At 62.9% G+C, this 24,552-nt stretch overlaps 3 protein-coding genes across 4 annotated transcripts in view; 2 read left to right on the top strand and 1 right to left on the bottom strand.

Annotated features, from left to right (window-relative positions):
• INTS3 (integrator complex subunit 3) overlaps positions 1-14,396 on the top strand; it is a 37,921-nt gene extending 23,525 nt beyond the window's left edge. The window contains exons 14-30 of the mRNA XM_084500403.1: positions 162-268; positions 1,058-1,177; positions 2,534-2,663; positions 3,587-3,641; positions 4,536-4,639; positions 5,171-5,215; positions 5,588-5,707; positions 5,823-5,976; positions 7,539-7,607; positions 8,873-8,948; positions 10,244-10,357; positions 10,463-10,511; positions 11,270-11,437; positions 12,973-13,073; positions 13,288-13,360; positions 13,437-13,593; positions 13,680-14,396. Coding sequence (XP_084356529.1) covers positions 162-268; positions 1,058-1,177; positions 2,534-2,663; positions 3,587-3,641; positions 4,536-4,639; positions 5,171-5,215; positions 5,588-5,707; positions 5,823-5,976; positions 7,539-7,607; positions 8,873-8,948; positions 10,244-10,357; positions 10,463-10,511; positions 11,270-11,437; positions 12,973-13,073; positions 13,288-13,360; positions 13,437-13,593; positions 13,680-13,757 — 1,720 coding nt within the window. The 3' untranslated portion in view covers positions 13,758-14,396. The remainder of the gene's footprint in view (positions 1-161; positions 269-1,057; positions 1,178-2,533; positions 2,664-3,586; positions 3,642-4,535; positions 4,640-5,170; positions 5,216-5,587; positions 5,708-5,822; positions 5,977-7,538; positions 7,608-8,872; positions 8,949-10,243; positions 10,358-10,462; positions 10,512-11,269; positions 11,438-12,972; positions 13,074-13,287; positions 13,361-13,436; positions 13,594-13,679) is intronic.
• Positions 14,397-15,167: 771 nt separating this feature from the next.
• Positions 15,168-20,157, top strand: SLC27A3 (solute carrier family 27 member 3; the record flags this gene model as incomplete). 2 transcript variants are annotated; one of them, XR_014686251.1, is made up of 11 exons in its annotated part: positions 15,168-15,678; positions 16,931-17,140; positions 17,235-17,393; positions 17,478-17,602; positions 17,685-17,879; positions 17,974-18,064; positions 18,173-18,371; positions 18,496-18,593; positions 18,685-18,815; positions 18,899-19,229; positions 19,290-20,157. XR_014686251.1 is itself a non-coding variant. In XM_084500789.1 (10 exons), 10 exons carry the CDS (start codon positions 15,168-15,170, stop codon positions 19,073-19,075), a joined length of 1,896 nt encoding a protein of 631 aa, XP_084356915.1. In that variant the 3' UTR covers positions 19,076-20,157. The 2 variants fall into 2 exon arrangements, 1 of the variants encoding a protein (XP_084356915.1); XM_084500789.1 differs by having other exon boundaries at positions 18,899-20,157.
• Positions 20,158-21,132: 975 nt separating this feature from the next.
• Positions 21,133-24,552, bottom strand: part of GATAD2B (GATA zinc finger domain containing 2B) — a 36,117-nt gene continuing 32,697 nt past the window's right edge. Inside the window, exon 11 of the mRNA XM_084500398.1 lies at positions 21,133-24,488. Within this exon, the coding sequence (XP_084356524.1) occupies positions 24,355-24,488 (134 nt within the window). The 3' untranslated portion in view covers positions 21,133-24,354. The remainder of the gene's footprint in view (positions 24,489-24,552) is intronic.

Raw genomic sequence — 24,552 nt, 5'->3', positions numbered from 1 at the left:
CTTGGGGGACTGCCAGGAACTAGGGAAGGGAAGGGCTTTAAGGACCGTGCAGTGGCTGGAGGGTCTGGCAGGTCTTGCTTTGGGTTTCCAGCTCTGTAGGGAAGCGGGGGCTGCATCCCAGCTGTTTCTCACCCCACTCCCTTCCTACCCCATCAACACAGCCACTTGGCCCCTCTCTTCGACAACCCCAAGCTGGACAAGGAGCTGCGAGCCATGCTGAGGGAGAAATTCCCGGAGTTCTGCAGTTCGCCCTCGCCCCCCATCGAAGGTAGGGAGCGGGCGGGTGGCAGGGGGAGGCTGCAGCAGGGCTTCCCCCAGCCGTCCCGCAGCAAGAGCTGCCTCCAGGAGGTCAGAGCTGAGCCCCAGGGAGATGATGAGAGCTCTGGGTGCCTGCGTTTTTGGGTGGCTGTGAGCTCCCCTCATCCCAGCCCCGCGGTACGGTAAAGCCGCTCGCTCCCTGTTTCTCACTCTGTTCCATGGGGGGTGCTTAGCCTTTCATCTCTGTAGGCTAATTGATTAACCTTAATGAGGTTAAACAAAGAGCAAGCGTTTCCAACCTGAATTTACCAGGAGAGCGCTGCTGCTCGGCCATATCCACTGAAGGGCTGTGCCTGGCAGCCTGTCCTTGCTTGGTGCATCAGCTGAGCTGACAGAAGGAACCCATCCCAGCAGCAAACCCTGCTGCCCCGAGCCCCACGGCCTTGTGGAGCTCCCCGAGCTGTGGCTTTGCTCAGGGCCTTGGGCTCTGCTGCTGGCTGGGGCGAGGGACGGAGCAGGAAGGGAGCTGGGCAGCTCGCATGGAGAATGCCCTGGTGCTGCCGCGCTTTGCCCTGAGTGGGGATGGTGAAATGGAGTCAAAGGGAGTCCTGAGCCCCAGCGTGAGTTTTCCAGGGCCTGTCACTCGCCCAGGATCTCTCTTCCCCTGTGCAGAGCACTCAGCTGTAGCCAGAGCCTGGTTGTGGTGACTCACGAGCAGAGCTTGTCCTGCCCCGGGGCTGTGCCAGGAGCCGCCGTAACCTCGCTTCTGCTCTCACCCCTTTTGCATTTGTTCCCTCAGTCAAAATTGAGGAACCCGTTTCCATGGAGATGGACAATCACATGTCAGACAAAGATGACAGTTGCTATGACAACGCCGAGGCCGCCTTTAGTGACGATGAAGAGGACTTGAACAGCAAAGGTGAGGGGTGCAGCCAGCCGGGCACCGATGCTCCCGGCACCTTGGTGTCGGGGCAGTGGCAGCCAGCGCTCCGCCACAGGTCCCCCTCGTGTTGGGAGGTCCCCCAGCTGCAAGCACAGTCCCTCAAAGCCCCTCTCCACGAGCAGCAGGGATCACTGCACTCCAGGCAGACCCAGTTTTCAACACGCAGGCTTCCGTCTGCAGGAGATGCTCAGCCCGATGCTCTCCTGCTGCCTGGCTCTCTGAGGCTGCTGCAGCTCCGAGCTCAAAGGGAGAGGCCGTGGGGCCTCATCGCCTTGTGCGGCGATTCCCCGGAGCTTCACACCTCCGAACGCAGCGCTTTCCTTGCCCTGAGTCCTCTCTGGATGTCTGACTAGTCGCAAGCCCTGCTGCACTGCGTGGCTGGGAATCCCTGTGGCAGATGCTGTGCCGGATGGTTTGTTTGGGAACAGGGTGTCTCTGTTCTCAGGCAGCTGCTAATGAGGCTCAGGCCTTTAATTGCTCAGTCACACGGTTTTCATTACACTCACTGGAGGCCTCTGCGAGTCCCTCTCGAAGCCATGGGGCTGACAAAGTCTGCACAAGGCCAGAATCCCCTCTGCTAGCTCTCTGGAGCTGGAAGCATCTCAAGCTCTTCCTGGCCCTGGTGGTAGGACTCCCCTGGGCCTCCTGCCGTGCTGGAGGGCTACCCCTGCGGTGGGGAGGGGCCACAGGCCCAGGATGGGGGGAGGACTGTGCTGGGGCAGTCCAATAGTCCCGACAGTGCCGCGATGGCTGCCTGGGGCCCTGGAAGAGGCACAGGCTCAGAAGCCACACGCAGAGGAGAGGATTTTTGCAATAGGGATCGGCCACCTTGTCCCATCCTGTGGTCAGAGCTTCCCCGAGGGCACTTCCCTGCTGACCCTGGCACTTCTGGACTCTGCTGCAGTTCATTTTTTATGCCTGAAGTGAGGCTGGAGGATGAGGGTGTGGAAAAGCAGTTGGGAAGCAGTTGGGGTGCCTTGGTGCTGGAATCCTGACAGCGAGCGTTTGTGCCTTGGGTGGAGAGAGCCCCGTGAGCGAGCTGTGTGTGAGCACGTTGGGGCACAGGGAAAGCATCGCTTCTGGAAACTGCACTGAGTGGGGGACACAGCTCTGATCACCCCCGTGTTCGGATCCCATCCTGCCCTCCTGACTGTGACCCCGACACATCTCCCAAGGATGAAGACGAGGCCAGGGGCTGGGTCACACACCAGGGCACCGAATGCCCCAGCGGCCCCACGCGACTCCTGCTGCTAGGGCAGATTGCCTCAATGCCTATCAGATGCAGCTGCTTGGGAAAACGGGCAATTTCCAGCCTTACTTCTTTTGTTGCAGGGAAAAAGAGGGAGTTCAGGTTTCATCCGATCAAAGAAACCATTGTGGAGGAGCCCGTTGATATCACGCCGTTCCTGGACCAGCTGGATGAGTCACTGAAGGATAAGGTTCTGCAGCTGCAGAAGGGAAGGTTGGTGCTGGGTCGCGTTTCACGCTGGTGTCTTTGGGGCAGTGCCACATAAGACCTTAGAGCCCTGCTACTCAGTGCTGCTTACTTCAAGAGCCCTTCTCAAAGCTGATGCCCTCCTGTGGCTTTGTCTCCCTGTAGCCCCCAGAGGTCTCTGCACAGCTTCTGCAGGAAAAGCCCAGCTGGTTTTGCACAGTGCTGGCTAAAAAGAGCCTTGCAATCTGTCCTCGGAGCAGGCTCAGGCTGGGACACCCCAGCAATGCTCCCACTTGCAATGCACCCACTTGCTCACCCCAGCAATTTCCTGGGGGCTACAGCGTTTCTCTGAGTCGGGGGCAGGAAGGCAAAAGGCTTTGAGCTTCATCCTTCCCTGCTGCTGGACTGCCGAGGGGAAGCTGTGCAGGCCTTTGGGGCTCCTGCTGCTTGGGGCTGTCAGTGCCTCTCTGCACGGGGCACGCTCTCGATGCAGAGATGTACCTGTTCCTCTGCCTGCATGTTCCCCATCGCCGCTGTTGATTTGCAGTGACCTTGGAATTAACTCCATCTAAAGACGGCTAAAAAAGCTATTGTTTTTCAGACCTTGGCATAGTGGGCTGATTTAACGTAATTTATGGCTTTATGGCTTTAAGTGCATTTAATCTGATGCTTTTAGTCATTTAATTTGTTTGTCTTGCTGCAGACAACCTCGGGCACTTTTGTAAGTAGGTGCCGCAGCAGTGCAGCGCGTTCTCCCAGGGCTGGGTCTCTGCAGTCTGTGCTTCGGAGCCGTGCCTTCCTCTAAGCCTGGCACCAGCGCAAAGCAGGGCCACCCCCACTCTCAGGTCCTGGGGGCTCCCGAGCAGAGCCAGCTCAGCACAAAGCCCCCTTGTCCCTGCTCTCGGTATCTTCCTTTGTAACTTGGATTTCCTCTTGTTTTTGTGCTCCAGCGATACGGAAGCTCAGTGTGAGGTCATGCAGGAAATCGTGGATCAAGTCCTGGAGGTAACAGCACGGACCCGGAGCAGTGCTGCTGTCTAGCTGTAAAACGAGAGCAGCTGGAGTGGCACGGGCCAGGCAGCTCCAAGCCCGCCTGGTTCTGCCCCACGAGCTTTGTCTGAACGTGGGACACAAGCCTGAGGACACTCAAATCTGAAACGAGCTCCAGAGGCCACCGGGCAGCTTCACCTGTGGCTGTTAAACACAGCCCCAAGCTGCAGCGTGCTGGGAGGCTCTTAGGGAAGCTCACACCGTGCAGTTTCCTTATAACCCATGGCTGAACGTCCCCAGTAGCCCCTGTCAGGCAGGGCGCTGGGTGCTCACGCCGTGACCCCACACAGCTGCAGAGCTGCTGGGGGCTTCTGCAGGCGCCGTGCAGCCGGGGTGCTCCCTTTTGGTGCTCCAGAGCGGCTGCAGCAAGGCCAGCCCAGCAGATCTGCTGTGGATGTTTTCCAGCAGCTCAGTGCCTGCAGGGAGGTCGCATCCCCTCCCTCTCATCAGCTGCCTGCAGAGTCAAGTGGCCTCTCAGCACAGCTCCTCCCGCGAGAGCGTGGGGACGGGGCTGGACGGGGCACGAATCCTCAGCACCAAGTGCCCCTGGTCCCTCCTAGCCCTGTGCAGTGAGAGCTGAGCTCGGTGAATCACCGTCCATCAGAGGACGAGTGGACCCCAGTGGTTGTGGAGTGCTTCAGAGCTAGACGTCAGCTTGGGGCTTGTCATGCTGGTGACCAGCTCTGGCATCTCCCAGGGCTGCAAAATAGCAGCAAAATGGCTCCCGAGCAGCTTGGGTGGCGTTCCCAGCAGCTCTGCTGCATCCCTTCCAGCTGGACCTGTGCTGGGCAGGCAGGCTTTGAGCTTCTGCTTTCCCTTCTCATTTCTTCCCTCCTTTCTCTCCACCAGGAGGACTTTGACTCCGAGCAGTTATCGGTGCTCGCATCCTGCCTCCAGGAGCTATTTAAGGCTCACTTCCGTGGTGAGGTTTTGCCAGAAGAAATCACAGAGGAGTAAGGATTTATTTTCCTGTCTCATCCTTTCACACTGGGACTCGGGCTTTTCCTAGTAACGCTTCCACCATTTCTGGAAGGCTGTGCTGAACCCAGCAGCTTGCCCTGTGAAGCAATCCAGGGTTCACCAGCGGTCAGCATGGAGCTGCTCAGCAGTTATATCCCAGGCTCCAAAGAAACCATCAGCGACCTGCTGCCACAGGTCCTCATGTCAGAGCTCAGTTTAGGGGATGCTCGGGTGACTCCTGGCATGCAGAGTACAAAATAATCCTCCTGCCTCTGCTGTGCTGGCGTACACCAGCGCCATGCACCCTTCCTCCTTGATTTTATTGTCATGGGTTTGAACTGAGAGGTTTGGGGTTCTGGTATCAGGACCATTCCTGTCTCCCCATCAGCTAGGGCTAAGCCTTGATGGCCTGAGGACTGCAGCAAGAAGTGCACGGGGCTTTTTTCTTGCTGTTTTCGTGCTGATTTAGCCCAGACCAGAGGCTGAGTCCCCGCTGAGCTCTGATTGTTGCGTTTGTCCCGCAGGTCTCTGGAGGAATCGGTGGGGAAGCCACTCTACCTAATATTTAGGTATGTTTGTTCAGAGCTAGTTCAGACTCTTGTTTGCTTCTTGACCACCACCGCGGGTGAACCCCCTGGGTCTCATTCTACCAAGACCCCACACCAGCCCCAGCACCCCCCAAGATACCACAACCAGAAGAGTTTATTCCTTCCTTCTGCCTATGCAGCGTTTTGTGGGGTAGAAACACTTAAACCACAGGAAAATCCCAGCTCATCTGGCCGTCTGGGGAAGCTGGGGGGATCCCTGGGGTCTCTCCCCCATACCTGAAATCAGCGGGTGGCCAGGACCTGGGGCTGGGTTCCCTGTGAGCGGCCGGTCCTTGGCAGCAGAGAGCTCTCGTGTGGCATCTCGCGTAACGCAGCCGTTCTCTGCTCCCCAAGGAACCTCTGCCAGATGCAGGAGGATAACAGCGGCTTCTCGCTGCTGCTGGATCTCCTGTCCGAGCTCTATCAGAAGCAGCCCAAGATCGGCTACCACCTCCTGTACTATTTAAAAGCCAGGTAGGTCAGAGAGGGTTGGAGGGAAGCACCCGAGCCACGACGTGGCTCGCACGGCCTCCCAGAGCCAGCTCGGTGCTGGGGGGCTCCCCCCTCACCCCGGCACGTCTCCTTCTAGCAAAGCTGCGGCAGGGAAGATGAACCTGTACGAGTCCTTCGCTCAGGCCACGCAGCTGGGAGACCTGCACACGTGTCTGATGATGGACATGAAGGCCTGCCAGGAGGACGACGTGCGGCTGCTCTGCTACCTCACCCCCTCCATCTACACAGAGGTGAGGACCCCGCAGGCACCAGGAGCACCACGGGGGCAGAGGCAGGCTGCTGGGGCCAGGCTGGTTTGCTTCTGAGGTTCAGGCTTGTTACGCTGCAGCAACAGAGCAGACAAACCTAAAAAAAGCTCCTTTGGGCTGAGCCCAGCCCAGCCTCCATCCACCCCCAGCCCAGTGTGGCGGGGACCAGCGGGCTGCCGTCATCCTGCTTCCTCACAGCCCCGTTAGAGCCTTGTGCTGTCTGCGTGGTGACGTGCTGACCTTGCTGGCCCAGCTGCATCTCGTGTTTGGCTCCGAGCACAGCATTTTCTGTGCTCCCTGGCTGCGGTTTTGCTCTCCCTCCTCTCCAGAGAGCGGCAGGTTGCAGGCTCTGCGCAGACGCCTCATCCCCGAGTCCGGAGGAGAAGCAGCGCTCAGAGCGAGTTCTGCTGCCTGCTCCAAACCCCTGGGTTCAATGAAACGTTTTATTGCTTTCAGCACTCGGTGCTGAGCCGGAGCCAGCTGGACTCGCTGCAGCAGTCGAGAGCAGGGCGCGCTTGGAACGGGGTCGCAGCTCGGTCCCAATTCTCACAGCCCAGCCGGGTCTTGGACGGAGCTGCTGCTGCCTCCCCGCTGCCAGGATGCTGGCGGGGCTGCGAGGCTGCAGCCTTCTTGTGCGGTGGTGGCAGGGCAGAGGCTGCAGCCAACAAGTGTCCAGCCACTGCCTGGCTGCTGGGAGCAGCACTGGGGGTGGGAGGGAGGAGGGAGGCAGGCTAACATCACGCACTCGGGCTCATCGCAGGGGTCACGGTGCTGCCTGTACTTTCTCATTCCCTGGGAGGAATGAGCTGGCCCCTCTCCTCCCTCCTTTCTGGCTGGTTCAGCAGGAACATCTGCTGGGCCTTCAGGCTGTCAAGCCCCGTTCCTCATGAGCGCTCCTGAAGGTTTCTGTGGGGCAGGGAGCACAGCAGCAGCCCGGGAGAGGGAGGAAAACCTGCACACGAGCAGGTCTCACCCCGTGGTGCGTGCCCCAGAGGGATCCTGGCGTAGCACAGCAGCACGATCCCCCTGGTGCTTCGAGCGCTGGCTTTAACGCCCTCACCCCAAAACGGGGTCAGGCTGCTGCCCCCATGGGTGCAGTGACCGGCACGAGCCCGGCAGGACGTCCCGAGAGCAGCCCGTCTGAACAGCCCGATCCCGACTGCGCAGCGGGAGCTCACCGCCGCCAACTTCCCTGGCCTTTTGCCCCGCCTGCTGATTTTCTGATTTGCTTGCAGCTCTGCGTAACGCACGAGAGGGCCTGGGACAGCCAGCGAGGATGTGGAAAAATGGGGAATTTGTAACCGTTGTGCTCTGGCTGACTTCTGGCAGCCAAAATTGAAGCAGCCTCGCTCCTCGCGCTGCCCTGGTCAGTGCCGGCCGCATCCCACAGACGTGCTGGGCTCTGGCTCTGGCACGAGGAGGGATGCGCGCATCAAAGCCGGCGCTGAGGAGGAGCCTTGCTGCAGCCCAGGGGATAGGAGAGCTCGGCTGGCGTCTCCCTCCAGCTCTCTGCTGAGCCCTGCCTTGCTTTTGCACCCTTGCAGTTCCCAGACGAGACCCTGCGAAGCGGCGAGCTGCTCAACATGATCGTGGCCGTCATAGACTCGGCGCAGGTAAGGCAGGACCTGAGCTGGGGCTGGGGGCAGCACGTTCCCCACATGGCAGCGCTCGCCTCTGCTCCCAGGGGGGTTAAACCCCAAATGGCCCGGCCTTGGAGGGCGTGGGGCAGTGGGGTCTGCTCGCTAAGTCCTTCATGCTCCTGTTCTGGCTCTGGGATCCCCCTGATGGCCGGTGCTGCTCCGGGAGCTTGGCCGGGAGGTGCTTGGTGCAGCTGGGGAGGTGCCGTGCCCTGCTGGGTGCAGGAGGATGCAGGGAGCCCGTCCCTGCAGTGCTGCAAGCCCAGTGGGGCTTGGATCACGCCCAGCTCCCCATCCCAGTGGGAGACCCCGCTGAGCGGGGAGCCAAGCCCTCGTTAGACCCTGCTGGAAGGAGCCTTTCCCCACGGGCACGCCGAGCTGCCACAAGCAACCCAAAAATAGCCCCGGCGAAAGCTGGGGGCAGGGAGGTGGGCACCGGCAAGAATGCTGTGCTGCGTGTTTCTGCTGTCTAGGCTCGTCTGGAGCGTGATCTGCTGATAACCCCGTAACTCGCCCTATTTATACACCATTCCTGGCCAGCCGCGCTTTTCCCAGCTGTGCCGGAGCCAGAACGCCTCGCCAGCAAGTTTTGCTTGGCGGGCCGGGGCTGGAGCTGGGCGCAGGAAAGGTTTGGGCCGCGCTGCCCTGACCCCCCCAGCCCAGCCCTGCTCTTGCTCCTCCGCTCCTGGGCTCCGCCGCGCTCTGCAGGCAAAGGTTTTGTGTTTCCCAGCAGAGGCCCGTAGCGTTTCCTCTCCCCTCCCTTCTCCGATTCCTTCTCTCCTTCCTGTTATTCTTCAGCTGTTTCCCCGCGATGCTCTGGCTGCGTGGCCCCCTCACCCGGCCCACGGGGGCCCCACAAACCTGCTGCCACGAGGGGAGCGCTGGGGGCACGCGGAGCAGGTCCCCGCTGCTGGCAGGGCTGTGCCAGGAGGGGGACAGCCCATGGGGATCTGCTGCCCATCCTGCGCCCCCAGCCTGGGTGTTGATGCGTGATTAACCTCTCGTTACTTCCCTGGTCCCTCACAGCAGCTGCTTCTCCTTGGTGCTTCCTAAACCGGCCCTGATTTAGGAGCCACCTGCAGCACGCAGGAGTTTGGGGCTCTGCTGGATCCCTGCTCCCGCTGGGATGATGCTGGAGGACTGATAACACCTTGGCTTGCTCTCCAGGCCCAGTTGTTCCCATGTGAGAGGGCTCCTGTGAGCCTGAGCATCCCGCTAACCCCCTTTGCTCTGCCCCCCAGTTGCAGGAGCTGGTGTGCCACGTGATGATGGGGAACCTCGTCATGTTTCGGAAAGACTCGGTGCTGAACATCCTCAGTGAGTAGCCTCTGGGGCAGGCACCAGGGCAGGGGGGAAACTGGGACCTGGGCATCCCCAAACCTTCCTGTCCCCACTGGGCTTTGCAGAGAGAGCCCAAGAGGGCCAGTCCCTGCAAAGCCCTTGCCAAGGTTTTGCCCTTTCTGGCTGCTCACAGAGCAACCGAGAGTGGTTCTTGCTGGCCCTGTTACGCCGAGGTCTGGATTTCCTCATGGTGTTATTGCCACTGCTTAAAGGATCACTGCCCTAAACCCGATTGTGAGATTGAGCCGCGCGATCCAAGCTGTGAGCTCTAATGGGTTTTACCGAGCTGGCTGCGTGACGGCTTTAGGAGCCCTGGCTCTTTGCAGTGCCAGGCAAAGCCTAATCCGGGGCTCTGCAGCCCGCCTGGGCCGAGAGAAAGCAGAGAGGAGAGCCCTGAAATCCCCCCTGGCCACACAGCCTCACCCCCTGCTCCCGGATGCTGGCTCTCCCGGGCTGTGACCGCGTCCTGCTCAGTCCTGCAACATCATGGCACGACAGCATCGTGCCCACGACCTCCCGAGCAGCGTTCCTTGCCTTTTCCCCCCAGCCCACCGGTGGGTGACCCAGTTCCTCTTGTTTTTTAATTGCCCTTTGGCAGCCTCGGAAGCGTTGTGCTGCTACCTCCACCAGGCTGCCTACAGCAGAGATGCCCCTCAAAGCCTCCAGCCAGTGCCGTGCTGTGGCTGCGTGTGCCCCGTGGCCCCCCGGTCCCTGCCAGCCATGACCAAGGCACTCCGGGCTGGGGCAGTCCCACACAGGAGGCAGCAAACACCCCGAGAGATCCCCCGGCGCCTCGATCCAACAGCTGCCCAGATCCAGCTTTGCTGTTACACAAGCTGCGAGCAGCAGACTAAGCCCATTAATTACAGAGCCTCGTTAATTCTCTTCCTCTGAGCCCTGAGCAGCTGCGGTAGTGACTCTGCCATCCTGCTGCCCGTGCCTCAGCTGGCAGAGCTGCTGCTGGTGCCAACTGCGGGGTTCTTGGGACCTGAGCGTCCGTGGCACGGTGCTGGTGGTGCAGCTGCCCCAGCACAGCTCAAATCCTGCCCTCCCCAGCATACCCGCTGGGATTTCACCCCAAGGAGTGCCCTGCCCTCCTCAGTGCCCTGCTCTGGGCTGGAGGAATGGGGGTAATGTGCCTGGGATGCAGCGATGTCCCTGGAGGACCTCACAGAGGGGTCGGCAGAGCCGTGTGGGGTGGCTCTGGCAGGTCCCGATCCTTCCTCCGAGCACCCTGCAGCTCCCCTTCACCTCCCTGCGCTTGCCCCTAGTTCAAAGCCTGGACTGGGAGACCTTCGAGCAGTACTGCACCTGGCAGCTCTTCCTGGCACACAGCATCCCCCTGGAGACCATCATCCCCATCCTGCAGCACCTCAAGTACAAAGGTGAGCCACCCCCGGGGCGGGCGAGGCGCGGCGCTGGGTCACCACGGCCCCGCACCGCGGTGCTGAGGATGTGCGGTGCTGAGGCTGTGTGTGCTTCCCTTGCAGAGCACCCCGAGGCGTTGTCCTGCCTGCTGCTGCAGCTGAGGCGAGAGAAGTAAGTGCTGCTGCGTGCTCAGCGCTGATCTGCGGAGCCTCTGGGGGCAGAAAGCTGGCAGGGCTGCCCCCCAGCAAGCTGGGGGCTTAACCGAGCAGCGTTGGTGTGATGGGGACAAGGAGATGCCACCCCCTCCTTGCAACAGCAAAGGGGAAAAGCCCTTCTTGCTGGCACCAAGGGGTTCCCAGCTCCCTCTTGGGAGAGCCCACATGCAAGTCCTCGCCCTGGATCCTCTCAGGGACAGAGCAGGGTGCCACGTGTGGCCCTGTGGTGGCGGCTTTCCAAAGGCTGCAGCTCCCTGCTGCGAGGGTGAGCTCGCAGCCTGCTGAGCCCCAGCGCTGTTTGCCTGCCACCCTTTGTGCCCTGCAGCCCCATACTTGACGGGGGGCAGGCTGTCACCTGCCTCTCGGGGGGGGCCACGTCCCGCCACTCAGAGCGGAGAGCACTTGATTTGTTTTCATTGATGCAGTGCGTGGGGCTGGGTCATCTACTCCCAGCTCCAGACTGCGTGAGTGAAACACCAGCGATGGCAGAGGCGAGCTCCAGCCTTGCACACAGCAGCACCGCGTGGTTTCCCATGGGGAACAAGGAGCCAGGGCCAGGAGCTCGCTGCCGGCTGCTCTCGGGAGGGTCCTTTAGCAGCAGCCTCAGGGTGCCGCTGGCCTCCCCTGGGACCTGGGACCCAGGACGGAGGTGCCAAGGCTGGAGCCGAGGGCACCCACCCGGCCTCTTCCTTCCCCCTCCCCGTTTCGCCGCAGGCCCAGCGAGGAGATGGTGAAGATGGTGCTGAGCCGGCCGTGCCACCCCGACGACCAGTTCACCACGAGCATCCTGCGGCACTGGTGCATCAAACACGACGACCTGCTGGCCGAGCACATCAAGTCGCTGCTCATCAAGAACAACAGCCTGCCACGGAAACGCCAAAGGTGAGGGCAGCAGCAGGGGGCTCTGCGGGGCCAGGATGCTGAGGGGTCCTGCGGGACATCACCCAGGCACGCCAGCCCACCCCCCTTTGGGCCAGGGCGGTGCCGCTGCCCACCCACACGCAGGCAGAGCCCTGAGTGAGCGGCTCTGCTCCCGAGCTGACATCCCACCAGGAAGACCCTTTTGTTGTGAGTCTGTTCCCCAAGTTGTTTGGGGGAAGAGCTTCCATTTCAGCTGTTGGTGCGTGCGGTGCCAAGCCTTGGTGCTCCCCTGCTGCATCCGCGGCCTCCCCTCAGCCCCGCTGTGCCCGCTTGCCAAGCAGCATGATGTTTCTGGAGCATTTTTGGGTGCAGATCTCCCAGGTGTGGCCGACCAGGCGTGCTTGGTCTGTCCTGGGACACTGCAGCCGTTGGGGTGGCCGGGGTCAGAGCCCATCGGCACAGGGGGGCTGGAGGAGGCAGCCGGGTGAAGCTGGAGCCCGCAGGACCTCGCTCTCCTCCGCTCTGCTCCCCAGGCGCTTTCCCAGCCTTTCATCCAGCCTCAAAAGCAAACACCAAACCCAGAGGCAGCCTCTCCCGCGGGCACAGCCCGCACGGTGCCCGGCAGTGGCCACCAGCACCTGCTGCTCCCTTCGCTGCTCCGTGCCCCTCCGCAGCAGCGCGGGCACCACCGGCCGTGCCGCAGCCCCTCGGTGCCGGGGTCTCCTCCTGCAGCCCCCCGGTGCTGGTGCTCAGCGGGCTGCCAGGCCGGGGCCGGGCAGCCTTTTGCTGGAGTAGGAAGGACACCTAGTGTCCTGGGGAAGCAGAGCAGCACCGCGAGGGCTGCGTGTCCCCAAGGACCGCTGGCAGCCGGCACCGGGACAGCGTCCGTCCCGCTGGCACCGCGGGGTCCCCCACATCTCCTGCGAGGCTGCTGGGGAAGTCAGCTCGTCCGTCGGTTCCCTTCTCCTCCTCCCCGTTAATTAGCCGTCCTCTGCAGTGGAACAACGCGGCTCTTTTCCCGGTGTTTCTGTTCCAGGATCCGGGATGAAGCCAGGTCTAATCCCTGCTAATTAACCGGCAGCCAGCTGAGGCTGGTAACGCCCGGTGCTGGCACCGCACCGTGTCCTGGGGCTGCACACAGGGCGCTCAGTGCTCCGCAGAGCCCCCGGGGAGGAGGTGGCGAGCACCCTGAGCAGGATTCATCCCCTTACTCCCAGAGCAGACAGGCTGCAGAATCCCTCATGTGCTGGGGCAGGAGGAGAGCCCTGCACTGCTCTGCACCCGCAGGGTCATGGCAGAATCACCCCTGTTACGGGTGCCGGTCCCCACACCCCATGCCTTGAAGGACAGCCCCGTTAGCTCTGCCAGCACCATGCCCTGCATCTCCTTGGGGATTTGGGGGTTCTCGGTCTTCCCTCAAGCACTGCACCAGCTCAAACAGCTCCTGCAGCCCGGCTTGGGGGGACAGAGCAGGGATGGGGTTGGGGTGTGCAGGAGGAGCGGGTCCGTGGCTCCTGCGCCCCCCAGGACCAACTGCGCTCCCGCTCTGCCCCCAGCCTGCGCAGTTCCAGCAGCAAACTGGCCCAGCTCACCCTGGAGCAGATCCTGGAGCACCTGGACAACCTCCGCCTCAACCTGACCAACACCAAACAGAACTGTAGGTACCGCCGCCCGTCCCCATCAGCCTGTGGTGCCTTGGGGCACGTGCAGATCCCAGATGGGGACTGGGATGCTCCAGGATGCCGAGACCCCCCCCCACTTGGCTCACAAAACCCTCAGCACCCACCTGGGGGGCCAAACACCTGCCCTGGGGGGTTGACCCGGCTCCTGCTGTCAGGTCCCTGACTCCCCTTTTTCTGTTTCCTTGACAGTTTTCAGCCAAACCCCCATCCTGCAGGCCCTGCAGCACGTCCAGGCCAGCTGCGACGAAGCCCACAAGATGAAGTAAGTCGGCGGCGCCCGTCCCGGTGCCCCTGCCTGCCCTGGGGCAGCGCCTGACCCCATCCCTGCTTCCTTCCAGGTTCAGCGACCTCTTCTCCCTGGCCGAGGAGTATGAAGACTCCTCCACCAAACCCCCAAAGAGCCGCCGAAAAGCCACCCTCTCCAGCCCCCGCAGCCGCAAGAACGCCGCCCAGCCGGCCAACAACGAGGAGGAATCGGCCTCCAGCAGCGCCTCGGTAAGTGGGGGGCCGGGGGGGGGCCGCGTCTGCCAGGGACCCTTCCCATGGTCGTGACCACCACTTCCTCCTCTCCCCCCGCACAGGAGGAAGAAGACACCAAGCCCAAACCCACCAAGAGGAAAAGAAAAGGCTCCTCGGCCGTGGGCTCGGACAGTGACTGAGGGCGCAGCCCCGCGGCCGCTCTCGGACAAAAAGCCATCGCCAGGACGGAAAGCAGAGCGCGCGGCCCCTCGCCCGCTCTCTCCGCATCCCCTCCGCCAGCCTCGGAGCCCCTGGGGACGGGGGGGCCCCCCCGGCCCCCACCGCGGGCGCTGTGCTTCCACGCCAACCCTCCTCACTCGACTTCGGTAACGGCGGCGGCCGGGGCTGGAGCGCGTCGCCCCCAGACCGCAGGACCTGGCCCCGACCCCTGCCTGGCTCGAGCAGCGGATGGGGGTCCCCAAGGAGGGGCCGCAGCGGGGCCGAGCCCCCCCCCTGCCCTAGCAGGGGTCTCGGGGCAGGCAGCCCCCGGCTGTCCATCCCCAGCCTCCTATTTTCATATAAAAAATGTAAATAAAGGGTGCGAACCAGCTGCCTGCGCCGGGATGCTTCGGGGAGGGGGACGGAGGGGCCGAGGGCGCAGGGGCGCTCCCCCCCCCCCGGGGCACGGAGCTGCTGGGGGGGGGGCTCGGCTCCGTGGTGCCACCCAGGCTGGAGCTCATCGCCAGCACGAGGGGGGGGCCGCTTTCCATTTTCACCCCCAGAGCTATTAGCGATTTTTAAGTGTTTTTAAAAAAAAATAAAAAATAAAAACTCTTCCACTGTTTTGTACCCGGCGCCCCCGCTTTGTGCCGCGGCTCCTGGAGGGCTCCGTGGTGCTGAGCCCCCCCCCGGACCCCATCCCATGGCAGCAGCCCCCCCCCCCCCAGTGCAAGGGGGCTGCGGTGCTGCTGCCCCCCCCCCAGTCCCTGAGCCACGGGGGTGGGAAGGGGCCAGGAGCAGAAGGGGGAGGCTGGGGGGGGATTGGGGTGAAATGGGGGGGCTGCGGCTGTGAGGGGGGGGGCACGGGGAGGGGGACGGATGGAATGGGGGGGCGTGGGGAGGAGGATGAGGAGAAGGGTGATGCGATGGGGGGGCTGTGGGGAAGGGCACAGGGATGAAATGGGGGGGCTGGGGCCGTGGGGGGGGACGGGGGTGGAAGGGGGGGGCGTGGGGAGGATGTTGGGGACGTGGGGGGGCTGTGGAATGGTGGGGGGGGGGGATTGGGGAAGGGCACAGGGATGGAATGGGGGGGTTGTGATAAGGGGGTTGGGGCCGTGGTGGGGGGCACGGGGCTGGAATGGGGGGGGCGTGGGGAGGAGGAGGAGGAGGAGGGCACGGCGGGGGGAAGAATGCCAGGGACGAAATGGGGGGGGGGCAAGTAGGATGGGGGGGTTGGACCGGGCTGGGGGGGGGCGTTCCACGGCGGGGCCAGCCCCGGGGCGGGGGCGGGGGCGGGGGCGGCTCCTCCCGGGGGCGGCCCCTGCCGGGGCTGTCGGTGGCGGCGGAGGGGGCGGGTGAGGGTGGGGGGGGGGGGTCCGGGGGTCGCGGCCATGGCGCTGGTGGCGCTGCTGCTGGCGGGGCTGGCGGCGCTGGCGCTGCTGCAGCGGCTGCTGTGGCCGCGGCTCTGGGCGGACGCCGCCTTCGTGGCGCGGGCGGCTCGGTGCCGGCGGCGGGCGGTGGCGGCGGCTGGGGGGGGTCCGGGGGGGTCCGGCGGCGGCGGGGGCAGCCTCGCGGCTCGGTTCCTGCGGGCGGCGCGGGCGGCCCCGTCCCGGCCGTTCCTGCGGGCGGCGGCCGGGCCCGTGCCCTACGGGCGGGCGGCGGCGGCGGTGGCGCGGGTGGCGAACGCGCTGCGGGGGCGGCCGCTGGCGGGGGGCGGCGGGGAGCTGGGGCCCGGCGTGGCCGTGGGGCTGCTGGCGGGGAACGAGCCCGGCTTCGTCTGGGGTTGGCTCGGGCTGGCGGCGCTGGGGGCCCGGGCCGCCTTCCTGGGCACGGCGCTGCGCCCCAAGGCGCTCCGACACTGCCTGCGCGCCTGCGGGGCCAGGGCGCTGCTGGTGGCGCACGGTGAGGAGCTGGGGGGGGGGCAACGGGGGCTGCTGGGGGGGCACCGGGATGCTGGGGGGACCGAGGGGGGGGCGCTGGGATGCTGGGAGGACTCGGGGGGGGACAGCGGGGAGCAGGGGGGGCGGGGGGAGAAAGGGATGGGGGCTCCAGGGGGCCAGGGGATGGGCACTGGGGTATGGGAGTACTGGGGTGGGGGGGCTGGGGGCACTGGGTAATGGGGCACCAGGATACTGGGAGTACTGGGGATGGGGGCACTGGGGACACCGGGTAATGGGGCACTGGGATACTGGGAATATCAGGGATGAGGGCGCTGGGGGGAACCAGGGGGACCGGGGGTACCAAGGGATGGTGGCACCTGGGGGACCGGACAATGGGGCACTGGGATACTGAGTGTACTGGGATGGGGGACTGGGGGGGATTCAAGGGATGGGGGCACTGGGAGTACCTGGGTACCAGAGCTAAGGGCACCAGGGGTACCTATGGGATGGGAGCACCGGGAGGCTGGGAGTACTGGGAGAAGGGGCACCAAGAGGTGGGGGCATCCAGGGTACCGAGAGGACTGGGGGAACCGGGGTACTGGGATTACTGGGGGAGGGAGCACCAGGGGTACTGGGATACTGAGGTACCAGAGTGGCACCAGGATACCAGAGATAAAGGCAGTGGGGGTGTTTAGGAGATGGGGACACTGGGAGTACTGGGATGGAGGTATAGGGGGTTCCAGGGATGGGGGTACCAAGGGGTCATACTGGGGTACCAGGGGCATGGTGGGTGGGGGCACTGCGATCCCAGAGGTACCGACAAGGCCACTGAGGCAGCAGAGGGATGAGGGGTGCCAGGGTACCGGGGGCACCAGGGGTTGGGGTACTGGAGGTACCTGGGTACCTTGGGGGTACTGGTGATGGGGCCACGGTGGGCACAGTGGTACCGAGCCCAGGATGGCCACCCGGGATGGGGTGGGACACAGGGCAGTGCTGGGGGGGTCACTGGGGTGTCTCCAGCATGGGGGCGATGCGAGGTCAGGGAGCTGGGGGTGCCCAGGAGGGTCCCAGCCACGTGCCCCATCCCCTTGCCCCGTGGCAAAACCAGGGCTTGGGGTGCCCTGGCTGGGAGGGGGGAGGTCCCCAAAGGCTGATGCCACCCACAGGTGTGGGTCCCCAGCTTCTGCCCCACCAGGACAGGCTTGGGGGTGTGGGGGGGGACTGGAGCCATGCCCAGGGCCTGCCCCCACCCCATCCCACGCCCCCCTCCCCAGACCTGTTTCCCATGGTGGAGCCGATCCTGCCCAGCCTGCAGGAGGACGGCATCGTGGTGTGGGTGCTGGGCGCGGGGCCGTACCCCCCCGGCGTGGTGGCCCTGCAGGAGCTGCTGGATGAGGCCTCGGAGGAGCTGGAGCCCGAGGACGTGTGGCAGCCCGAGGACATGAACGACACCTGCCTCTACATCTTCACCTCGGGCACCACCGGTGGGGACGGCGCTGACGGGACTGGGGCACCGCAGGGAACAGGGCCCGGGGCGCAGGGGGGGCTCAGCAGCATCCTCCCCCCTTTCCCCACCAGGTCTCCCCAAGGCCGCCCGCATCTCCCACCTCAAGTCCATCATGTGCCTGAGCTTCTATGAGCTGGTGGGCGCCTCCAGCCGCGACGTGGTGTACCTGGCGCTGCCGCTCTACCACATGGCCGGGTCGCTGCTGGGCATCGTCGGCTGCATCGGCATCGGTGGGTGAGCGGCGCTGGGGGCCCCCGGGTGGCATCTGGAGGGGGGGGAGGCAAGGGGGGGGCTGATTCCTCCTCTTCGTGCAGGGGCCACGTGCGTGCTGAAGGAGAAGTTCTCGGCCAGCCAGTTCTGGGACGATTGCCGCGCCGAGGGCGTCACCGTCTTCCAGTACATCGGGGAGCTCTGCCGCTACCTGGTCAACCAGCCCCAGGTCTGGGGGGGACCTGGGGGGGAGGCAGGACCAGGAGGGGTTCCGCAGCCCCCCCCCCCAGTGCTGACCCTGCCTCCCACAGCGCCCTGGGGAGCGGCAGCACGGGCTGCGGCTGGCGGTGGGCAGCGGGCTGCGCCCCGACGTCTGGCGGCGCTTCCTGGAGCGCTTCGGGGCCATCCGCATCGTGGAGACCTATGGGCTGACCGAGGGCAACGTCACCCTCTTCAACTACACCGGCACGCCGGGCGCCGTGGGGCGCAGCAGCTTCATCTACAAGGTGCTGGGGGCATTGGGGGAACGGGGACGGGGGCTGGGATGGGGAATTCCTCGTCCCCGTCCCCGTCCCAGCATCCTGACACCGCCCTCCCCAGCTCTTCTCGCCCTTTGAGATCGTGCGCTACGACGTGGCCGAGGGAGCCCCGGTGCGGGACAAGGCCGGGCGCTGCATCCGTGTGGGGACGGGTGAGTCGGGGGGCCAGGGACGGAGCTGGGGGTCCCAGGGAATTTGGGGATCCCAGGGAAGTTGGGGGTCCCAGGTCCATCCCCCTCACACAGCCCCGGTCCCCGCAGGCGAGACGGGGCTGCTGATCGCCCCGGTGACCCCCCGGACCCCTTTCCTGGGCTACGCCGGCAGCCAGGAGCTGTCGGAGCAGAAGCTGCTGCGCGGGGTCTTCGCCGAGGGTGACACCTACTTCAGCACTGGCGACCTGGTGGAGCAGGATGCGGCCCAGTTCGTCCGCTTCCGCGACCGCACCGGCGACACGTACAGGTGGTGCTGAGCGCGCGGCCCCCACCCCCTCTCCGCCCCACGGGGACCCTGCAACCCCCCCTCAGAGCATCCCCCCCATCACGCTGGGGTGCTCAGCCCCCTTCCAACCCCCCCCCCCCCCCAGGTGGAAAGGTGAGAACGTGGCCACCACGGAGGTGGCCGAAGCCCTGGCGGCCCACGAGGCGCTGCAAGAAGTCACCGTCTACGGTGTCAGCGTGCCAGGTAGCGCTGCCCCCCAAAGCCACCCCGCTGCCCACCCCCACCCCACCCCATCGCCCAGCGGTGCCCCCCAGCTCTGCCCCTCGCCCCCCAGGCCACGAGGGCCGTGCCGGGATGGCGGCGCTGGTGCTGCGCCCCGGCTGCCAGCTGGATGGTGCCGGGCTCTACCAGCACGTGGCCGAGCTGCTGCCCCCATATGCTTACCCTCGCTTCCTCCGGCTGCAGGTAACGGGGAGGGGGACACACGGGGACAAGGGGGGGACAGTGGGGAGGGGAGGGGGCCCAGCACCTCCGTGTCGCCGCGCCAGGAGCGCCTGGAGATGACGGCGACCTTCAAGCAGCAGAAGGTGCGCCTGGCGCAGGAGGGCTTCGACCCGGCGCGCGTCCCCGACCCCCTGTTCCTGCTGGACGAGGCCGCCCGGGCCTACGTGCCCCTCGGCCCCGCGCTCTGGGAGGACATCGTGGCCGGCCGCGTGCGCCTCTAGGCCGGTCCCGGTGCCCCGAGGGGCTGGGGGGTCCAGCAGGGGGTGGCCCACGGCGCAGTGGGGCTGTCCTGAAGTGCCCACGTCCGTCCTGCGGGCCCTAGGTCCGTCCTGCGGTCCTCATGTCTGTCCTGCAGCCCCCATGTTCATCCTACAGGTCCTATGTCTGTCCCACGGCCCCTGCATCCATCCTACAGCCCCCATGTCCATCCTGCAGCCCCCACGTCCGTCCTACAAGCCCCATGTCTATCCTACAGGCCCTATGTCCGTCCTACAGGCCCCGTGTCCATCCTACAGGCCCCATGTCTGTCCTGTGGGTGTCACACCCATCCTACAAGCCCCATGTCCATCCTACAGGCCCTATGTCCGTCCTACAGGCCCCATCTCTGTCCAACAGGCCCCATGTTCATCCTACAAGACCCATCTCCATCCCATGGCCCTCACATCCATCCTACAGCCCCCACGTCTGTCCTACAAGCCCCATGTCTGTCCCGCAGTCCTCACACCCATCCTACAGGCCCCATGTCCATCCTGTGGTCCCTAGGTCCATCCTGCAGTCCTCCTGTCTGTCCTGCAGCCCCCACGCCCATCCTACAGTCCCCATGTCCATTCTGCGGCCCTCACCTCCGTCCTGCAGCCCCCACATCCATCCTGCAGCCCCCACATCCATCCTACAGGCCCCACATCCATCCTGCAGTCCTCATGTCCATCCTACAGGCCCCATGTCCATCCCACAGCCCCCACGTCCATCCCACAGCCCTCACCTCCATCCTACAACCTCCATGTCCATCCCATGGCCCTCACATCCATCCGACAGGCCCCATATCCGTCCTGCAGTCCCTATGTTCATCAACAGGCCCCATGTCCATCCCGTGGCCCTCACATCCATCCTGGGGTCCCCACATCTGTCCTGGGGTCCCCCTGTCCGTCCTACCAGCCCCAGCCCCCCCCAGACCTCCCTGTGTCCCCCCCCATGGGGCTCCTGCCCCAGCCACCAGTGCCTTCCCCCTCTTCGGGGCCCTTTCTACGTAAAATTCTCCCATTTCGGGTTGTTTTTTTGGCAAATAAAGACTTTTTGTAGCAAACCTCGCCGCCGCGACTGTCACCCCCATCCCACCCCATGCTGGGCGGGGGGCACCCATGGGAGGGCACCAAGGCCAACACTGACGCTTGGCCTCAATTCGGGGGGTTTTGCCCCAAAAAAAAGGCCGGCTGGGCCACGCGCCCACCTCCCACAGCCCCAATGCACCACAGCAGCCGCATCCAAAGTTATAAATCATTCCTTTCTTTATTAAACATAGCTTGCAAGTGATAAATATTACAAAGTTTTTTTTTATTATTTTTTTAATTTTTTAACTCCTTTCTCCAAAAATTAGCTTATTATTTGTAACCAGTCACTGCGGAACCAGTTGGCAGTATTCAAACGGCTTTTTGCTTTTTTTTTTTTTTCCTTTTTCAACCAGATTTTTCAAACACAATGCAGAAAAAAAAAAGAAAAAAGAAAATGGGGGGGGGGAGGCTGGGGGGGGGGGGGGCGCATTAAATTGTGCAGTTTCACACCTCCTGCTCAGCTGCCACCCCTCTTTTTTTGGGGGGGGTCTCTCATGGCTGCCTCCCCCCCCACGCTCACACAGGGGTGACCCTGGCGCCCCCCCCCCCCCAAAAGGTGACAGAGCTGGGGGGGGGGCAGTGGTTTGGGAACCATGGGGGGGGCAATTTGGGGGTGGGGGGTGGGCAGGGACCCCCCCAGTGCCCCAAATGAGCAATGGGAGCTGGGGGGGGGGGGTCTGCAGGGAGGGGGGCTGCTGGAGATTGGGGGGGGTCCCCAGTAAAAAGGGGGAGGATGCTGGGGGGGGGCAGCCTGATCCTGGTACCCATTTGGGGTGGGGGGGTGGGGAAGATGCAAACCAACCTCTCCTAGCAGCTTTGGGGCAAAATCTCTGCAATTTGGGGGGGGTAACCAAAGCTCCTGGTTTTGATATCGGGGGGGGGGGGGCGGATGGGATTTGGGGGGGTTTGGAGGGGGGGGGGGCGAGACGAAGGAGGCGGCACACCGCAGGTTGTTATAGCTGTATATTGTATATATGCCAATGCAATAATAAAAACAGTGCAAATACAGTTACAGTTCAGAATACTCGTCCCCCCCCCTCGCCCCCCCCTCCTCGCCCAACCCCCCCCCCCCATCCCCATCACTCTCCCCCCCCCCCGAATCCCCGGGCCCCCCGCTCCCGGTGCTCTGCGGGAAGCCCCCCCCAGGCCCCGCCGTGCTGGGAGGGGGGTCGGGGGGGGGGAGCTGGGGGGGGGGGGGGGGGCATTTTAGGGGTTGGGGGGGGGGGTCGGGAGGGGGGGGGGGGTCCTGTCGTGTGTGTGTGAAGGCACAGATTTGGGAGGTGGCCGCCGCCACCAGTGCATCCCCGCCGCCCCCCCCCCTCCCCAAATCGCCCCCCCCCCCCCAGCCCAGCCGGCCCCCCCCCACTTTTTGCACGGTTCATGTCACACGCACGAGGCCACACTACGACAAGGACGTGACAACTTCCACAACACCCATGGCTAGGCTGGTTTTTTGTTTCTTTTTTTTTTTGTTTTTCGGGTCAGGTTCTTTTTTTTTTTTTCCTTTTTTTCCTTTTTTTTTTTTTTTTTCTACACAATGTACAATTTTTTTTTTTCCTTTTTTTTTTTTTTTCTTTTTTAATGTGTCAAGAAATAGCTTATATACACGAATGAGTCCTTGTTATAACATTTCGGCAGCAATACCATAAGCTAATTAAGATCTCGTCGGGGTGGGGAGGGTGGGGGGCGATGGGGGGGGGAGGTTAGAGGTTGGGGGGGGGGTTACGCCTTTGGAGGAACCAAAAAAAAAATTAAAAAATAAAAATAAAACCCCAATAAGCATTTTTTTTTTTCACAAGCGGCTCTACACCTAGCGGTAAAAGAAAAGCTAACAAAAGCGGGAAGAAATCCTTAGTTCTGTATCCAAAAAACAGGAAAAAAAAGAAAAACAACCAAAAAAAAAAAAAAGGAAGAAATGACGATTTTCTACCGTACATCACATCCAGGGGGGGTGCAGGGGGGGCCGGGGGGGGCTCGCACGCGGTGGTCAAGACGAAAGCAAACCGGGAGCTGCGCATCCAACGGGGGGGGCCGGGGGGGTCCCAGGACCCCCATGGGGGGCTGGAGCGGGGCCGGGACCCTCCCCAAATTTCCCTTAGCACCATGAAGCCGCCAGCCTGCCCCGCAGCGGGACGCTGTGCCCCCCCCACCCCGAACCCCCCCCCCCCCCCCCGGCGGCAGAGACTCATCTCCGAAGTATTGCACTTTTTTTTTTTTTTTTTTTTCTTTCTTTCCTTAAATTTTTTAAAATTTCATCTCAACCAATGCGCCCGGGTCACCTCGTACCTCTCGGCAACACCTGATTGGGGACAATGGCACTTAAATGAGGGCTGGGGGGGGGGGGGGCCTGGGGGGGGCGATAAAACCCCAAAAAGTCTCAGCTGGATCCAAGGGGAAAGGCCAAGCGGGCACAGCCCCCCCCGGGCAAGAAAAAAGGGGAGAGGTTGGGGAGGAACCCGGGGTCCCGGGGGGGGGTTTGCAGGGGGGGGCCAAGCCAGCTAAAAGAGTAAAAAACAAACAAAAAAGAACACACACAAAAAATGTGTATATATATATAGGTTATATATATATACATGCCACTACGCTTCACTAGTGTCCCCCCCCCCCAAAAAAAAAATCCTTTTGCTTCTGGAGGGCCCCGGGCGGGGGGTTTGGGGTGCCCACACCCCTCGGGGAGTAAGTGCTCATCGAATTGAGGGGGGGGCACCAGGGGGAGATGGTTGGGGTTGGGTGGGGGGGCACTGCCCAGAGTTGCCCCCCCCCCAGCCCCAAAATTGGCCCCGGCAGCGGTTGAGGGGCGGCGGCCGCAGCGCCGGGGTGGTGATGGGGGGGGGGGGGGGGGCGCCCCCAAAAAGCGGCTCCCTGCGGGCGGCTGAAAATTGCACGAGAAAATTTTAAGGTGAGGAAGAAGAAAAAATATTAAAAAAAAAAAAATCAACCACACACACACACAAAAAAAAAAAACAACTCGGGGGGGGCTGGGGGGGGGGGAACTCCCTGCGGCCGCCTGCGGGGTCTGCTCCGTCGCAGCGCTGGGGGGGCAGCTTTGGGGGGGCAGCGCAGGGACCCTGGGGGGGGGGGGGGCACGCTCCAGCTGCCCGCTTCTGCTCTGCGGAGGCCGAGGAGGAAGGAGAGGAAGAGGAGGAGGAGGAAGAGGAGGAAGAGGAGGAGGGGGGAGGGCCCGTTAGTGTGAAGGTTAAGTGCAAATCGAGCATTTCTCCGACGACTTCCGCGGCTTTTCCTCGCTTTGGGGTTTTGCCACCAGCGGCCGCAGCCCAGCTCCCGCGCGCCAGCCGTGCCCGGGGGGCCGCAGCGCCGAGAGGGGTGTGGGGGGGGGCCGCAGCCACGCGGGGACATCGAGACCCCCTCAGGGACCCCGAGACGGCGAGGGGAGGGGGGTGGGCACCGTCCGGCGGCCGCGGGCTGCCCTCCTCCGGGAGGGACGCGGCGAGGCGGCCGTGGAGCATCTCTCCTGGCTTCTTCTGGTGAGCAAAGGGAAAATAGCACCCTACCGGCGGCGAGGACGGCCGTCCAGGCTCCAAGCCCATCGCATCGCTTTGCCCCAGTTTTTCCCCCGTGAGTCAGCACAGGCTGCCCTTTGGAAAAAAAAACGGTCACTTTTATGTAAAGTGGATGACCCTTTACAAGTCTCTGGAAAGGAGAGAAAAAAAAAAAAAAAAAAAAAAAAAAAAAAAAAAAAAGGTTTAACCATCCATTTAGCAAAGGAGGAGGAAAGGGGGGGGGGGGAAAAACAAAAAAAAAACAAAAAAACACAACACAATTAAAAATTCTATGCTTTGTCATTACAAAAAAAATAGCATAAAACAAGCTTTAACACATGGATAGTGCTGACTTCAAGCAGACATTGTTCTGACCTCGGGCAAAGGAAGTGACCTCTCACTGCTATAGAAAACCAAAGAAGTTAAGGTTTGGAAAAGGACAGGTCGCTGAAGGTTTGAAATGGGATTTTTTGTTTTTTGTTTCTTTTTTTTTTTTTTTTTTGTGGATTTTTTTTTTTCCGTTTTGTTTGTTTGTCGTTTTTTTTTTTTTTGTTTCGTTTTTGTTTCTTTTTTTTGTCTTTTTTTCCCCATGTACGGTAGGCACCAGTACAGGCACTGCATGCGACGGAGGTGGGGAGGAAAGGGGGGGTGGAGGGGGGCGCTCAGCAGGCGTTATTTCTGTCCGCTGATGGACTGCGATATAGACCGGGGGGGGATCATATCTAAAAGGTATTCCCGCTGCCGGTCCGCCAAACTCGACGCTTTGTGGCCTCCGATGCCAGCATTCAGGTATGCAATGTTAACACCTGCAGAGGGGAGAGAAAAGCAGCTGGGGACTCCTCTAGGACGTGCAGCAGCCAGGGGGGGCGG

The sequence above is a fragment of the Aythya ferina genome (genome assembly GCF_964211825.1).
Source record: "Aythya ferina genome assembly, chromosome: 29".
Taxonomy (NCBI): domain Eukaryota; kingdom Metazoa; phylum Chordata; class Aves; order Anseriformes; family Anatidae; genus Aythya; species Aythya ferina.
The sequence above is the reverse complement of the archived record's forward strand: the minus strand, read 5'-3'. Positions and strand labels throughout refer to the sequence as shown.